Here is an 18,761-nt window from a genome sequence, read left to right as displayed (position 1 = left end):
ACTTTATAAAGAAATATAAGAAGAATAAAGAAAGTAATTGTCCTTTGTTCTTAACAACGTTTGTAGAAATGACTCTTGTCCTTCTGAGTTTGGAAACAGGTGTATTTCCTTTTTTTTTCCAATGATGGACTTCTATTAAAGACTTTGCAAGCACAAATCTCAAATTCCAATAACTAATGTTTATCCATTTTTCAAAATAACAAAGAAATCTATAGAAATGTAAACAAAACTGACATTATGAAGGAACATTTCCAACATTCCTTCAAAATACTTGCATATTTGTATTTACAAAGTTAATAAATCTTGAGGCTTTGTCTCTTGAGGCTTGTCCTTGGGTGGCAGAAAACACAAACTTCAACAAAAATATTAATTTGGTTGGCTTGGACACTTCATTTTATGAAAAATGTAATTCAAGGGTAAGTATTTGCCATTTGCAGTCACAGTGGGTGTAACAGTTTTCAGCACACCTTTTCAGCCTAGGGCAGTTTGAAATGATTTGGTGTTTGACTGATGAAAGTTGCTATTTTTGACACCTGTATTATATCCTATACTTATGGCACCTTATATTACAGCTATATTTTATTCTACCATACCCATACAAGAGAGCCCTGGACTGTTATTTTTCTGCTCTGTTCTTTGGCAAATGTCAAATTATTCAGGCCTTTAAGTGACCTGTTCTTTTTCAATGCAGTAAATCTTAGTTAAACCTGTTGCTGCTTTACAGTGGGTGAGGAGTATTCTGTAACATAATTGCACAAATTGAACTGATAAGAAAAATAAAGCAAGGTAACCACATCAAGAAATGCCATCTACACTGGGAAAATCTGCAGTTACTAGTGGGGGGGTTTCTGTCATTGAAAAAATTCCCATGTCCCTTTAATGTTACCAGGAAAACTGGAAAAGAATCCCTCTTTAATTTCGTAGTTAGGAGACACCAAGGATCAATCATTTGTCATATTCAGTGGAAAGCAGAAGTGTTCTCTGAATGTATGAACTGTGCATACCTTGCTTTAACTGATCACCTCAAGATTATGAAGTTAGGTTTAGTCTTAATGATTAAATTTTTCTAATCTGCTTCTAATCTTTAATTTAAGTCGTATATAAAATATCCATCATTATGTCATTTTCCCCAGGTAATTCATATGAAACAAGATATATTAATACTGGGTGCCTCAACTGGAAGGATTTAAATGAAAAATTACCCTGGTTAACTAAAAAGAAGGAATATAAGGGGGAAAAATTATCTTAATAATTCATCTGCAATTGCTTTTATGAAGACAGAGTTACAAATAATAAATAAATATATGATATAAATACTAAAAATTAGATATTATTAAAACAAATATACAGATATAAATGTGGAATCAGATGCAACTTATTCAGACTACTTTGTTTAAATGTGTTTCCATCAAGGACTCTGTTCAATAATAGTTTATCTTCCAGTCTGAAGATAATCAAAAATTCAATTCCCTGTTTGCTATGGGCTTTATAATTTTATCTTAATTTGGAGAAAGATGATTATAATGCATTCAAACTTTTCTCCAACCAAGTGAAAGCAGAGGCTGGATCTGTATTTAGAACAGTTTTCCTATAATTGGAGAATGATACTACTTAGAAAAAAACCAAGAAAAATTGTTTCAAATAATTTACTCTTTCATTTCAAGGAGGATTAGAACATTGTCTTTAGTATAACTAATAATGTATTATTGGTATTCAGTATCAATTGATTAATATTTAACATAAGTCACAATGTTACAATTCATTTGGAAGGTATTTCTCAGCTACATGGTTAACATAAAAATCCCAAACAACCCCTGAATTTATTCCAAAAACCAATCGACTCTTTTCTATGTCATTTCCCTTTGAACAGATAAGAAGCTTACAAAAGTAAAATTACAGTGTTTGCTTGAAAACTAATCTCCACTGCTCTGATTTGCCACCAGCCCCTCCCCAACCAGCACCAATATTTTCAAAGATTCCTTTCTCCCATGGCAAGTATTTCACTTGCCTATTTCAATTCTTAGACCAATATATCAAAATCTACTTTTTCTTTAAATACTGCAATAGAAAAAAAAAAAGATAAAGGTAATATTTCATTTCTTCTGTAAAGGCAGAATACTGGATTTGTGGGAGAGAGAGAGGCATAGGACTAGATTGCTTGTGACCATGACAAACCAAATTTGTCTAAGCTAGTACACAAAGTCCTGTTAGTCCTTAAAGCAGGTAGGAGGAAAATAACACCATTTGTTACCCAGCTGCACAGCAGGACCTGGAGAGACTCCTGCTCTGCATTCAGTAGCTTAGAAATTGGTAGCTGCAAGATCTGCTTAGTGGAGTGCCTGACAGCTCCAGAGATCTTCCCTTGTTTGCCATGCCCAAGCTGTCCTCCAGGTCAAAGACACACAGTCTCACTAGGGTGAATTTCTTTACCTTTCAGAAAATGTCTTGATCTTAATCACACTGTGGTCTGATCCAGACAGGGAACCACACCTATGAAGGTTTGACCCAGCTGGATCAACTGCGTGGGGAAGACAGCACTGCCCATGAGAAGAGGTGTAAGAGTAGCACAATGATGGGTGTCAGGTGTGAGAGAATTTAGAGGGGGTGGAAAAACCCTGGTGATACCATGCTGAACATGTGCATTCCTTCAAACTGTGCCTATACAGCTTTTGTCTTAACTGAACCAGTATACACAACACTTCTGGCAGGCTTGGCAGAGTCACCAGAGACTCGTATCAGTACAAAAGAAACTAATAACTCTGAGTGCAAGAGCAGAAAGAACATCAGAGAGGATTTGGGAGCTTCACAACCTCTGTGTCATGGTGTACATCATTCTACCTTCAACATCTATATAAAACTGACTTGTGCTCCCTTCACAGGTCATGAAAGATCACAGAACCATAGAATAAAAGGGTAGGAGGGTCTCAAGGATCATCTGCTTTAACCTTTCTTAGCAAATCAAGATCTAGTCAAGATGGCCCAGACAAATCTGAGAAGTGTTCTATGTGGGAAGGCTGCCTAGTGCAAACATTAGCTGTCCTTCTGAATGTCTTCCAGTTTAGTTTTGGTGTTGTTGGGGATATTTTTGGTTTTGTTGAGGGTTTTCTTTGTTTGGATTTTGTGATTGGGTTCAAAGTATTTTGTTCTAGAGGTACAGTTATTCTGGAATGCCTTGTAGCTCTGTCCTTAGGGATTGCACTTCATGTCCTTACCTGAGAGGCAAGGCACAGTAGCAGGAGATTGATTCACTAGCAGATCTGACAAAACCCATCTGTTGTCATCCCAGCCTGGATTCCCAAAAATTCCCTGAGGGTCCCAAGGCAGTGAATGGGTGCAGGTTGGTTGAGCCCTGTAGGAAAGCTTTGTTTGATATCTTTCTAAAATCATTAATAATTACAAATGCACAAAAGCTTCCCTGGCAGGTGACAAAAAACCACCAAGCACAGAAAACCAGAGTACATCAGCCTAAAAACATGTTTGGAGTGAAAATCATGTTCCACAAAGTGTTAGCATTTATCTGGATGTGAACAGGACTGCACATTCCATGGATGATTCTCATGGGTCTTTTGTCTAGACTGAACATTCACCTTAAAACATACTCATAAATTAAAAAAAAAAAAAAGGAATAATCATTGGATTTAAAGTTCACAGCAGTCACTCTTTACCCTGCTTTCACACTCTGCCCAAAAAAAAGACTAAGGACATTTATATCTCAAAACTAGAGGTGCATCAGTACCATTCTACTGACATGTCATCATATGACTTTAGACACCAAGGGTGCTCTTTAGTCCCAGACAAAACACAATATTTCACTTACTATTGAAGTAGAGTTTTCAATCTGCAATTTTTTTTCCAAAAATTATTTTAATAATATAAAGAAGAAAGAAACTAAATCTGTGCCTTACTTAAGTGGTAACTGAAGAGAAAAATTAACATTTTTCAGAGGATGGTGAGGCACTGGAACAGGTTGCCCAGAGCAGCTGTGGCTGCCCTGTACTTGGAAGTGTTCAAGGCCAGGTTGGATGGGACTTTGAGCAGCCTGGTCCAATGTGTGCAAGGTGTGTCCACACATGGCAGGGGGGTTGGAAGCAGATTATTTTTAAGACCCCTTCCAACCAAAGCCATTCTATGATGATGACTTTACCACTGCTAATTGCTACAATTTCTTCCCCTAAAACAACAAGTTTCAAAAAAGAAAAAAAAAAATCTTAAATTTAACTACACATTTAAGCTTTGCTTCTGCAATTGCTCCAGGCTCAGTAATGCACAATACTTGGAAGAATTTAAATATACTTGAAGCCTTCTGTTTTGTTATCCTGTTTATATGTTTGTGTGTTACAAAATTCTGGCTCTCTAGAGGTGAGCAGACACCATGTGCCACCTACTTTGCCATTTTGCTTCAGAGGTTTCACTTATTGAGAAGTAAGCTTCATGCAAATAAAATGACTTTCCCCTCCTGGTATTTGGCAGTCACACAGAAATGCAAGAGCAGAGTATGAAAGAAAGTCACTTCTCAGAAGTGTGTTCAGAAAGAATAACAAGCATTAAATTCAAAATGAACCATCTGTGACAACCCCTGAGCAGTGCCTCATTTCAGTAAGTGCAAGCCTGGGAATGAAAGTGAAACTGTATGTAACTGTCAATTAAAATAATCTAATATAGACTTTTCTGCCTCTGGGGGGAGGGTGTGCACAGATTTTCTGCAAACCCTCTCTTTTCCATTTTCTTGGCATAAATTTTAAAGTTCAGGAGAACAGAATCACATCTGCAGCCAACATACATTACACACCTCATGGGAGCAAAGGTGCTGGAAGAGGCACTATCATTGTGGATCACCTCTCAGTACTCCATATATATCTGCTATAATATAACTTCACATCAAAATTAATTCTAAAACCATTTATAAGAAAAGAGTGATTTCACATCAGAAATAAGGTATTTACCATACCCCATTTGGGAATCTTATACAGTTGCATTTAGAAACTAAATCCAGAGGTTTCTGTCACTTCACTCAGAGCACAAAAGCCCAGAGCAATGGCAGCATAGCCAAGGTAAGTAGAAACACATGGAAATTCCTGCTTGCCCAAACACTGTATATGTGTATATATATACTCTACATTGACTGGCTATACCTTTGGATTTACAGGATTTAAATGACATCAAAATTTGCTCCTCAGAGTGTTCAGCAGGCAGTTCTGGGAAAGGGTCCAGAAGAATTCAATCAGTAACCATGAAGACTCTGTCATTTTACAAGATATAGGTTGCTGACTGAAAAGAAAAAGTATTGTTAGGCAGTAAAATTGCAGTTTTATTCCTTATTGAATTTGGACCTACACTGCAAGCTGTAAAAAATACTCAGCTAATAGAACATTGTGTATTTTTATTGCATCTGGAAAATACCCCTGAGACAGCAGCTCTCAATGCTACCAGGATACTTTCCATAAGCACTGAACTAGAGTTGTATGTGTGTAAATACTAAGTGTGTTTCAAGGCCTTCCATTTTATTGGTACTACTTTGTAAGGTATTTCATCACCTGAATGAGTATATGGTTATTTAAGAATGTTAAAATCTTAAAGGTATTTTAAATTCTGTTTTATCAACATTCAGGTGTTAATCCATGTTTCAAATAAAACAGTAGTATGGCAGTAGCTCAAGCTCTGCTTGCCTTCATGTTCTGGTTTCAGCTGGGATAAAATTAGTTTTGTTCTTACTAGAAGAGTGCTGTGTTTTGGATTTGGGATAAGAATGATGCTGATCACACTCTGATGTTTTGGCTGCTGCTCAGCAGTGCTCACCCTGTGTCAAGGACTCTTCAGTGGCTCCTGTCTGCCAGTGAGGAGCTGCACCAGGAGCTGGGGGGAGCACAGCTGGGACAGCTGGTCCAAACTGTCCAAGGGATATTCCACACCATCAAGTATCATGCTCATATAAACTGGGGGATTTGGAAGGGAAGGGCTGATAGCCCCTGGGGGACAGGCTTGACATCATGCACATTGGTGTTGTGCATCACTTGTTCTTCTCAGGTTTTCTTTCTCTCCTTTTCATTACAATTACTGTTTTTATCCTTAGTACTGTTATTGTACTTTCCTTTTTTTCAATTACTAAACTGTTCTTATCTCAACCCACAAGTTTTTACTTTTTTCTGGTTCTCCTCCCCAGCTCACTGGGGGGAAAAGGAGTGAGAGAGCATCTGCATGGTAGTTAGCTGTCACTGGGGTTAAAGCACAACACTTAAACATTCAGAGTCCCACCACAATCCAAGATTGTTTGCAGGACTGACCTCAGCAGTGAGAATGCCTCTCTGTGCATGCCTTTTGAGCAAATCAGGGACCTACCAGGACCTCATTAATGAGAGCCAGCCCAAGGCATGGCTGTGACTGCACCATCCGCCCTGAGATCTCAGTTGTAACTCTTTCCTGCAGGTATTCCTTTCAAGATGAAGAGGACATGTTCATGGTGGTGGATCTCTTACTCGGAGGGGACCTGCGCTACCATCTGCAGCAGAACGTGCACTTCAATGAAGGAACTGTTAAACTCTACATTTGTGAGCTGGCCCTTTCCCTGGATTATTTGCAGAGATACCACATCATTCACAGGTGAGTGCATTTCATTTGAGGAGTGGGCTGCTTGCTTTCGGCAGAGCAGAGGAACTTTATCATATATCTGACTTTATAGTTCTGTTTTTTCAAAACCCCTGTAAAGTTCCCATTGCTTATTCAAGGGTGGAATTTGGGTCTGGAACGTTTTCTTTTTAAGTGCTTTCTTTCAGTCCACAGCCATTCAGTAGCCTTGTATCCTACTCAAATTGCCCTTTTCCCCTGATCTCTTATGATGATCTACATTTTTCACTATGGTCTTCAAACACTAAATACAACCCATAATAGCAGCCTGATTGCTTTTAATTTATTTTTAATTCTCCAGTGCCCCAATGTTACTGAACACAAAAATGTTGTTGTAATCCAGTACCAGAGCTTCCCACAACAAGATCAGGGAGCAGTTATAGAACCTAAAGCTGAGAATAATTCATTTACTGGCAGCATCTGCATGAAGGTCAGGAGGAAGAGAGGTGGGGAAGTAGGAATAATAGTACAAATCAATTGGAACAATGATAAATGCTGCATCTTTTTTGTACTTTTTATATCACAGCAATCTGTTAGGTTTTCTGCCATACAGTAGCAAAGATAGTATTCATTTCAAAAAATGTGTCAGGAATCAGTGTCTGTTTCCCTTAAACATTTTGGCATTTAACTGAAGTATCAGGGATAACGTCTATTTTTATGTCAACACAGCAACTATGAAACTATAAAATTATGGCTTGAACTTTTTTTTAGGCTAAATTCAGGGCTCTCTTTTTTGATTTGCATGGTATGAATGCAAAAATACAGTTTTGTATATACAAAATCTGGATGTGGCTTTCAGAGATCAAACTAAACTAAGCTGTGCCATAGATCTCCCAAAGTCCAGTATGAACAAATTCCTTCAAATACATTAATGGAGAGTTTTCACCCCATCCACTTGCCAGAGCTGCCTTCTGTTTTTGCAATAAAGATAGAATAAAAAATATGGTCTGACTTTCAGAGGAGGAATAGCCAGCATGAAATCTATCTGAGCAGAGAGGCAGTGGTAGGTGGGTATTTCATGTTACTGAAACTGTGCAAAATTCCAGTAAACATTGCAACACTTGCTTTGCTTGCAGTTAGAACTTCAAATATAATAAAACTTGCAAATATTGCAAGAGAACTCTTTAGTACACTGTTACTATTTTAGTATATTTCCATGAATTTTGCAGAAGTTTTATTTTCTCAGTGAGTATTTTAAAAGTGGAGCTCAGACTTATAGCTGACCTTTGTTTCTAATCCCTTAAGGAATGCTCTTGGTGGAAAACAGATTGGTGAGATCTTTTATGCAAATAGGCTGGCAAAATATTCATCAGATAATCCAGTTTGCAGCCAAAACTTGTATTTTGCTAGAAGTCTGTAGCTTAAAAATGTATCACAGAAAAGCCTGAGAAAGGTGACAGATGTCTTCAAAGAATGAAGGACTGGATTGAAGTCATTGTGGTTGTTCATAACTTTTTGTGACAATGTCTGCCTTGTCATGGTCCCACTATGAAACTGGCTTGACACTTCGATCACTTTTGTATTACTTAATCAAGTGAACACTCGATTTTTTTTCCTTTTTTTCTTTTTTTGAGTCACAGTGGTTCAACACTTGCTGATTCGCACTGAGGTGGGGGAAGGCATGGCCATCCAGAGCTGGTTGTTGGCTCCATTTGGGAGCGAGTTCTGGGATTTGGATTTGGCTTTCACTCTGCATCAAAAGTTTGACAGAAAGATTGGACAAAATAGCTTTCTCTCAGGCTGCAGAGTGTCACTGACTGGTTGGCTAGGATTGTTGTTTAGGGATCTGCTTCAGGACCCTGCTGTGTTATGGAAGAGATGTTTATTTTGAAGCTTGCAGTCCTGAGATCTGCGTGTGTCTGTCCCACTTCACTGCTCACTGCCCGAATGACACAACTGTGGCATGAGGAGCCTTTTGCCTCTCATCTTCTCACAAGTTACAGCAAAATCCCAAATGATCCACTTGTCCATGGTCATGTTATTTAGCCAGGTGAGACCCAGAATACTCTGCCTTCTGTCTCACCACCACCTGGAACTGCAGTCTGTGGGATGGGTCTACAGCTGCCTTAAATCTCTGTAGCATATCCGGCATCAAGAGTGCAGTGCTGACTCAATTTGGTGCAGGAGCAGAGCCAGCAGTGATGCATGGTGAGGGCACATCTAGTCATTCCTTTATCACTGCAAACACACCATCTCATTTGGAGGTTAAACCAGTGATCTGCTTGGTGTTTATACCTTGTGGTAGCAGGCCTCAGCAATATCATTGTTACCAAGTGCTTCCAGTCAGCATTCACATGCTAACCTATATAAGATCTTTCATTTTAAAATGAATGTGTTAGCAGCAAAAAGGAAAAAATGTTAGTAAGTCAGAGAGTCATTGAGAGAGCCTCTGAGAGACAACATATCCTAGATGTTGTCTTGGCTACAAAGAAAGAATAGTAAAAGGACTTATCAGACTGAGTTGGTGGATTTTCAAACTGCAGCATCAAAAAGAACTGAATATATGGGGTGTGAATTAGGAGTTTAATTCCTCATAATATCCCATATTTGTATGAAATATGTTCAGATTTCCATTACTATTGCATCCAGCACCATGACAGAATAGGTTCTTCTAGGTTAGCCTGTGGCCCCAGAAGTTTGCTAGAAAAGGAGATGGTACTGAAGGGGACAGGAATTCCCAGCATGTGACAATGGATGCAGGGGGTGTAGAGATCAGTACTGTGCCCATTCCCCTTGGGGATGCCTTGCAGTGCCTCTGTGTTTGTTGATGTGGTTAGTGGTGTGTACTTTGAATGTGGCAATCATTTCAGCAATAGGACTATTGTTACTGCAGGGAAAAATTTAGCTATAAATAGAATAAAACTGTTCTAGTGTATTTATGAAACTTGCAATTTTTATTAATCACATCCATGTGTATAAAATCCGTATTTGTCATGCATAATTCTGCTATAGTGGATTTATTTTTTATGGTACAATGATGAATGCTGCTCTGTGTCTTGCAGCTCTATTGTAAATGTTTGCATTTGCATGGTTGTTCACCCAGAATTATAAAAAGATATTTTCTTTAAAAAGAAAATATCTAAGTTTCAAGCTATTATTAGAAGGCTATTCTGAGTAAATTTTTCACTTATACAACAGCTAACTTAATATTGAGATTGCTGGTCACAGACAAGAGTTACACCAAAACCCCTTATTTTCTCACAGCCTTGCTGTAATTATATTTTATCCACATTTCTTACATGAAAAAATTACTATTTTAAAGCTGGATGGGTGGTATTTCTTATAGACCCTTGGATCCCAGTACACCCAGAAAGGCTTCTTACAGTATACATCATCTCAAACATTGTCAAATTTTGGATCAAATCCGGAATTCTGCCATTTCAAGATGGTATGACTAAACACATTCCTTCCAGAACTTGTATAATGCCAGTGAATAATGTATTGGACAAAAGTTTTCTCATCAAAGGCTGAATAAACTTATTTCAGCCATGAGTAACTCAACTTTCTCTTTTCACAAATGTTGCTGTTCATACATTTCAATAAAACCACCTGCCTCCTCACCAAAGCAGGCTGCCTGTTTCCATTCAGAGAGTTCTTCCTGCAGTAGCTCCAGTGTTGTCTCTTCCAGGATGCTCTTGCAGCTACAGCCTTGGCTCAGAGCAGTGCTGGCCCTGCAGTGCTGTGGCTGCTGCCCTGGTAACATGCTCATGCTGAAAAAAAATCACATTTTCTCTTTCTAAGGGACAAGTGTTAACTGCATTGCCCTCACAACTTTTCATCATCGTCTGGCTCCACTGGTTTTCATCTGCTTAGAGAGGAGGCTGGATGTGGCAGATGTCTGGAATGGAAATTGCAGTAACCTTCCAGCACAATTTGAGGATACTGGACTAGCTCTTTGATCAGTGTGCCCAGGACACTTTTATTTTAGTGGGGTTTATTTAATGCAAAACTGTCTGTGTGTGTGTGTGTGTACATATGTAAGTATACATATAAATTTTTTTTTGAGCACAATATGACTGGAATCAGCCTGGCTTGGCAGGTCTGTGCTGTGTGATCACCAGTCTGTTTTCCATTCCTCCAAGTTCTGCTTCCAACGGAGAATAGCACCAGGAGTTATTCCAGCTCTGAATAGCAGTGCAGGGCGGGCCAAACTCAATAACTCAATAGCAGTGCAGGGTGGGCCAAAGCTAATGGAAAATGGTGGCAAATTGAGCATTGCAGTTTCCTCTGCCAGATGTTCCACTGCAGGCTAAGGCTGTCTTGCTGCTACCAACTAGACAAGAGTTACTCTGTGTTCAGAACTGTTCATTATCATTGAGCCTGCCAAGTTGTTTGACAGTCTGGTGAAAGAAGATGCTACATCTAAATGATTAGACACTTTAAAAATGGGCCTTCCCTGTCTCACTTGTGACAGCATACAGCAAAAGAACAAACTCGGTTTAAAACGGTGCCCTTCATGCATTTTCCATTTAGTATGTAAGCAGTAAATAGTTTTGAAAATTACTTGGAGATGGAAAATTTGCCCCTAGATTTTCACAGGTGTCACAGGCAGAATAGTGCCAACCTGAGATTTAGCTGGACACAGTTCCTTACAGATTTCTGCTCATACTAATAGTCTTTTACTTTCTGGCAAGTGTGTGTAGATGGAGAAAAAATGTAGTAGGGTCTGAAGTAGATGAACTAGGGAAAAAATAACCATAATACAGCTACAGTTTATAAGGACTATCAAAGATCACAGCATACCAAGAGGTTCATCCACTGAATTTTCTTAGTTTGTGTTCCCATGTCTCTTCCATAGCATTGTATCATGTCCTTTAAACAAGTGCTAGCCCACATTATTCCAAGGAAAAATTGCAGGAACTGAGCAATGAGTTGCGTAAGAGAAGTAAATCAGAAAACATAACAAAACCAGTCAAAAAATAAGCACCATGCAAACCCTAAAGCCCCGAACACCTGCTGAATGCTTATGTGCCAGCAAAGATGAAAAAAGAAAGTGATTCATAAATTCTAGGCACAAAGGGTATTTAAATTTCAGTCATGCATTTAACAAAGAATTAGATACCACAAGACACAAATACACAGAGAACAAGCCTTTTGACTTCTGAACAGAGTTCTCTCCCTACAAGAACTAATTAATTTTACTTCTGTTTAGCTACAGAAAAAGTTATTTGATATACCAGATAAGATACTGCTAATAAATGAAGCTGGTTTGGAAATACAGAGAATTCCACACACAGAGTATAAAAACTACAAATAAACTAAAGCAGGCTGTATTGGGATGGAGACACAAGGAACACTCTGAGATGCAGGATGTCCCATCAGGTGCTCCAGTTCCTGCCACTGGCACAGATACAATCTTTTATTGTGGGCCTGATATGTTCTCCCTTCCTTACTGAGGTGAAATACCACAAGGTGCCCATCACTCCTTCAATTCCCCATGGCTGAGACACCTTCACTGAAGCCAGCAGGGAATTGCTTTATCCTTACAGTTTTCAAGTGAGTAGATGAAGTCACCTCTTGTCCCTAATTTCATCTTCCCTCTCTCATTATTAGGAATAATAATAGGAACGTGCTTATATGAAATCTTTTGTTTAGCCAAAGAAAACTCATCTCACAAACCCTAAATAATTTAGAGTTTACATGTCTGGTCAATAGTGGGAGATGGACCATGTGACTTTTAGACTGAGCTTGGCTAACCATCTTGCATTAGGTAACAAAACTAGTGGCTAAAGATAACCTAAATCAAGGCCATCTTAAGTGTGTGTTGGTGACATGCACAGCACAATAACTGGCTTTCTTATTGATTGCATCTCTGTCGGAAATCAGACAGCCAGGCAAAGGTAGATAAGATCTAGACATGTAGAAGTCCACAATACCCTAGTGATGGCATTGTGATTTTAGAGATTTCTCATGGGTTTTCTGCTGGTTGAAGCTAAATGACAATGAAGTGGGGGAGGATTCAGGGAAACCTTGAAATCAGTGTAAAAAAATTATGATTTAGACAACATTGTTTGAAATTTCTAGAAGAAATTTCTAGAAGAATTAATAACTCTTTCTTCTAAATTTGTCATACACTTCTTTGTGTCTAGATTATATCTACACTTGTCTGGGTCTCTGTTTTTAAACAGAGAAGCAATCAATAAGAAAATCATCTAATGTGCTGTGTACATCACAAACACAAACATTGGTTGCACCCCCATGTAAAGCAGCTTCCATCACCTGCCTGTATTCCTGCTTTTCCCTTCCTGGTTTTCTTCAATAATCCCTTTACATGAACTTTTAGGAAAAGCAGGCTCTAAGGCTCATGATATGTATTAAAATGCTACATATCCCTCATCTCCATAATTTAGCATCCTATTGATGGATAATAAAATTTAATGCTTTGTTTCCTTCCTTCCTCCCTCTACTTCTCAGTACTGAAATTTCAGTCATGAATCATTTTTAGACATTCAGACACTGAAGCAGAAGATGCTGAAAGAACTAAAGCAGAGTTTTATATTCAAGATTATCTCAGATCTCCACCCACCAATCTGATCTCGTTAATGCCAGTTTTCTGCTTTAGCATATTACTAGTTTCTTTGTGACCAGTTATATGAGATGCCTTTTTTTCACACAAATCCATTAAAATTGTTGGTTTTGCTTTAAGGCTTCAAGTGATTTTAGTATGGGTGTCTGCTCCAAGCTGATTTATGCCAGCAAAGCCCACCATATTAATAGCATGTTGATACTGCTATGCTAAATATAATAATCAAGAATATGAATAAATATATGCAAATAATTTTTATTAATAATTAAAATGATTAGGCACTCTTTCTACAGAGGCATAACAGTATCCACTGTCTCATATGGCACTGCCTGGCTTACCCTGGTTTTTGGCCTTCCACCTCCTACCCCAATCACTCCATGCATCTGAAAGTGGATGAAAGGCTGATCCAGAGAGATCAAATGAGCAATGATGTGAAGTCCTAACTAACAGAGGAGAGAACAGAGCTAACCATATGTGATACAACATTAATCCCTTTTCCTCCAAAGCTTTTAGTGTTAGTATTGTAAATATTCTGATATTTTTGTATCTTGGAAATTTCATACTACCATGACTCTGAGCAGGCATATTCTCTCCACTGAAATGGCAGATTTGCAGGCAGTGTGCTTGAATCTTTTCTGTTTGCAGTAAGTGAAGAAATCTAAAATCTTTGATTAAAGTATGTAGATGGAAAATGAAATATGGAAAAAGAGTGTAAATTTAATGCTAAGCAAAGTATGAACCAAGAGCAACATATGGACAATTGTTTCCTTCTCCTGTTTCTGCTTCAGTGGTGGCAACATATTTTTCAATTTGGATAAGTAACACGTACATAAAGTATTCTATCATTCCCTTGGAGATTTCCTTACAATGCAAGTTTTTCTAATATATGGAAAAATAAAAAAGACTTAGGAAAAAAGTGCACTTTTACTTGATTTCTCCATGCCTGCAGTAGTCTTCTGTATCTTCGCTGTTGAGTGAACTGTTCATTGTATGGCAAAAGATATTTCATTAATGGATATTGCAATTTGAGCTTCCTTCATGCCTTGGAAATGCATTTAGAAGCTTTCAGTATGGCTTTGGTATTTTGGGTGAGATGCGGTCTCCTTTGCACAACTTTTGATTCCACAGATATACTGAGAGATGAGAAAGAGTGAGAATCTGACAGTTTCTTCTTTAAAAATAAATTATCTTATGAGCAGGGACTGCAATAAAGACACAAATTGCCATCAGTTTTGTTATGCTGAAGTTGCCTTTTCAATTTTTTCCCCTTGCATTTCTTCTCTCTACCTCTCCTTGAATGCTCCTCATGACACTCCCTCAAGGTTATTTTCAAACATTTCTATATTCTCTGTAAAATCCTGTCCCAACTCCCCTGGATGGGTTTTAGAGAGGGGAAAGCACAGCAGCTCAAAGCTTTGATGTCGTATGACAGACAGTGCTACTGATGAGCCTTTGCTTCTCCCAACATGTGCACACACAGCTTACATTTATCCCCGGGGAATTTCCCAGGATAATGCTGTGTGGATAATCGTGCTTTCCTGCAGCAGAGGAGACAAGGCAAACCTGCAATTCAGCAGCTGTGGTGCTCTTGCACATGAAAAAATACTGTCAGTGGGGAAAGACATTAAAACACTAGGTCAAACTGGGACCTTGCAAGGTGGGAACAGCACTTGGTAGGCAGTGCATTTTCAATAAACCAAAATTTATTAAATTGAGTTCAGATTAATTGGGTCATTTTTTATAGTGATGATCAAAATCATCTCCACACTCTGACTAATAATAATGAGAAATAGCCTCTATCCAGTGGCTACCCATTTTAATTCAGGCATTTAGCTCTTCATTTTGTTATAAATGTGAAACTTTTGTAGTGTTCTGAATGCAGAGGAGTTCCTTTCTAGCCCAAGAAAAACACAATACAAAACCAGAGCATCTCTCTTTTTTTGCCTTTCAGAGTGACTATTCTGTGTCTAATCCCATTAGGGTCTCAAATTTTATTTCAGTGATATTCTTAGTGTACATGTCACAATTTTTAAGGTTTGGAGTTTTAGTTATGGACACAGATACATTAGAAGATAAATGTGAGGCTTTTATGATAAAACTAGGCCCCCTTTCTATACTCAGATACTGTCTTAACTGTACTATCAGGCTGAGTTTAGATCGCAAATATTTTTGACATTACTCTTTGGACAGACAGTAGCAATAAAAGAGAAATTGGAGGTAAAATAGATTAATTTGAGGGCACCAAAACAAGGACATCATCTACCTGCATCAAGTGGGGCAGAGATGTCCAGAGGGGAACCAGGATGGCTGGGGGAAAGACCAGGGAGTGCAGAGTGTGCTGTAGCAGTGGGCAAGAGAAACTGCTGTGGAAAGAGTCAGACCCAAAAAGCCAAAGTTAGGAGTGAGCAGAGAGAGTGAACATAGGGGTGCAGTAACAGAGGAAATAGGTGGCTTGTGTGAATTCCCAGTCAGTGGGATAAGATTTACTGAAGGCTCAGTGGTTTTCAGTATGTCTTTCTTTGTCATTGTAGGGGTCAAACAGGTTTATTTACCAGCTGTGAAAACCTCTGCTCAGAGCTCTGCAGATAAAAATTAATACACAGACATAAAGATCAATCTGTCTGTGTATTTCTAGAAAAGATGATGATGTGGGGAAATGCAGTTTTACACTTCCTATGTTTCTCCCCCAGGTTGCTACAACAATTAAGATATGATCTTCATTAAAATCTCAGACCAACAGGACTACTCAATGACTGTCAGAGGTCTATTTTGAATGAAATCCAATAAAAAATAATGGATGTATTTTCAATAATCAGTAACAATTACTAATATAGTCACTTAACAAGACTTGCTGAGTGGAAAAGCTACTGCCAGGATGCTGCATTTCTCAGCTTTTATGCTAATTAAATGTATTAGTTATCTAGACTTCTGCCTTTAAAACCCACAGAGAGTCACAGCTTGCCTCTTAATTTCAGATGCTGCAGAATTTTCCCCTGGTGGTGCTCCTTCAACTGTCTTCTGCAAATCTCCTAAGCCACAGAAATGTTTTACAGATGCACCCCAATGCAAACACATGCACTGACATATGTAAAGAGAGTTAACACTAATTAAAGTACCAGCTTATTTCCCTGAGTCCCAGAGTACCTCTGCTGCTGAAACTAAGAAATATGAGCATGTATTTAAGGAAGTACATTTCCAGCAAACAGTCTTTTATCCTGTCATTATTGTTTAATATTTGCTTTTGGAAGAGACAGTGTCAAAAAGAAATAGCATATGAGATCTGCAGCTGAGAAATGGAATTATTAAGCTTTAGTTGTCTAGATTTTTGAACCTACACATCAGACCACTGTAACTCTTCAGTTAATGGGGTCAGTAATTCCTGTTGTTGTTCCCTCCTATGAAACACTTGGTCACAAGTTTCCTTACATGAGACAAGATCATAACTCCCCAAGCAGAGGTGTGGCTCCAGTTGTACACAAGCAATAAAAAGTTGTACCACTGTGTGGTGTTTCCAGGTTCCCTGCATGCCACAAACAGCTGAGCTTGTCAAGTCCACCTGCCTTGGAGGGAAGCAAGGAACCCCCGGGCTTCTTCCACAGACATCCCCTCTAAGCCTCACACAGATGGAAGACAATAAAGAACTTCAGAAGGTTCATGCTGCTGCTGAGAAGTATGGGGTTTTTTTAAGGCAGCAACTAAAAAATTCTGAAGTGTGCAAGGTGTTTTAAATACAGCACAATTAACCATGTATGAAGGATTGCGTTGTTCATGGTGTGAGATGACGTCAAACAAGACAATGAGAGCTCAGAGTGTGACTCCTGCAAGAGGCTTAAACACCTGCCTGCACTTCTGTGATAACACCTTACAATAATTTGACTTGAGAACATCCCCAGTTGTTTTCATAATTTCACACAGCATGCAAGATTTTTCTTATGTCTTTAAAAATTTAGTCCACAGCTCACCAAGACTTAAATGAGGGAGTCTGTACTTTTATAATTTTCTTTTCAAATAAGCCAACCTAGCCAAAAACATCTATAAAACTAAAAGAATCTATAACGTTTTAGTTCATCTAAAAATAGACAGTCATATGAATGGCTTTTGCACTCCAAAGACTGTGATGTTTATACATCTGAAGGCAATAAATGGGTATATAGATGCCTAATTCACAACAGAACCTAATCCAAGTGTTTTAACCTGAGATCAGAATCTCATATCTGTTTTCACTTGAATAAATAGCAAGAATAATCCTCATAATCATTTCAGTGCAAGTAGTTACTGTAGCAGCAGTTTCTCTGCACAGAGCCTAAATTCACCTTCAACCCTGCTGTATTCTTGCCTAGCTAATCCAGTTAACCAGGCACTGTGGGCTCTAACAGTATTGCCAATTCCTGATTCCTCATCCAGATTCTTCAAGAGGAGTTAGAATACTTGGCTGCTTGATTTCAGGCAACAAGCAATATGTTGTTGACATCTCCTAGAATAGGGACATTTCTTAGAAGGGTGGTGTGCTGAACTAGGAGTTGGGTTTGGGTCAAATGTGGCCAGCCATATCTCATGTATTCTGAACAGCAATGTGCATTAATACACATATTTATTTCTCTGCGAGTTTGTTTGCAAATGTTCCTTCTTAAAAGCGTACAAAACTGTCCTTACAAATAGCTTATTACTAAGATAGGTGAAGCTCAACATAGAAAGGTGTCATAGGACATGCTACTGATGTTTCGGGTAGTAGCAGGTCAGTTTTTTAACCATTTATGAAATTTACTTTTCTTTTCTGGAATAGACTGTACCTCCCTTCCTGGTGTACCACAGCAAACTTCTGCATACATCAAATCCATAAAATTACCCAGAAGGGGAAGAATATGCAGGACATCAAAGTTAACTTGTCTGTGGAAAACATTCAATATCCTCTTGGTGATATGTTCTGATTGTGTATTTTATGGGATGCCAGGTGGTCAGTTTGAAGAATAAAGGTCCAAATACCCATACCCATGTCAGAGGCACAAGCCAGCAGGAGATGCTGTCAGTGGTGAGGGTGATTTGGGGCTTCAGATCAGAGTGAACCACCCAGCCTCACATGGCTGTTTCCTGACTGCTGCTCTGCAGCCCTTCTCCCTGCTGCACTGCTGCTGAAACTCAGCAGAAAATGTGCTTATTGGGAATTTTCACCGCTGCATTGAGCCCAGGCACTTAGTGAAAGCCTGGAACCTTCAGAAGATGCTGTTTCTTTGTTTGCCCTGCACATGAGGAGCACCATGCTGAGACACACTTTAGTTGCCAGCCCTGTTGACCATAATTGGTTGCACTGTGGTATGGATGAAGGAGACAGCTGTTAAATAATGTGATAATATTACTGTGGGCGCTGTTGTTCTAACAGGTGTCACATGAACTTTTAGGTATAGAAGTAGGTAGAATGTTTAAGGTAAATATTAGGGATATTATACAGTAATTATGCACTTAAGAACAGTGGCTGACAACCACACCTGTGTGCTTTGAATTTTGTAAATTTTCTTTTTGAATTTGCCTGATAAGCTGAGCGTACTCTTGGGGATGCAATACATCTGAATGGATCTGTTCCATATTTCATGCAGAGAAAAACAAAGGAGCAGCTATA

General features: G+C 38.7%; 1 protein-coding gene across 2 annotated transcripts in view; it reads left to right on the top strand.

Moving 5' to 3' along the window:
• Positions 1 to 18,761, top strand: part of STK32B (serine/threonine kinase 32B) — a 160,772-nt gene that overhangs the window by 79,355 nt on the left and 62,656 nt on the right. For both annotated transcript variants that reach the window (XM_064711780.1, XM_064711781.1), the window contains exon 4: positions 6,424 to 6,597. In XM_064711780.1, coding sequence (XP_064567850.1) covers positions 6,424 to 6,597 — 174 coding nt within the window. The remainder of the gene's footprint in view (positions 1 to 6,423; positions 6,598 to 18,761) is intronic.

This window comes from Zonotrichia leucophrys, chromosome 4 (assembly GCF_028769735.1).
Source record: "Zonotrichia leucophrys gambelii isolate GWCS_2022_RI chromosome 4, RI_Zleu_2.0, whole genome shotgun sequence".
Classification (NCBI taxonomy): Eukaryota; Metazoa; Chordata; class Aves; order Passeriformes; family Passerellidae; genus Zonotrichia; species Zonotrichia leucophrys.
The sequence above is the reverse complement of the archived record's forward strand: the minus strand, read 5'-3'. Positions and strand labels throughout refer to the sequence as shown.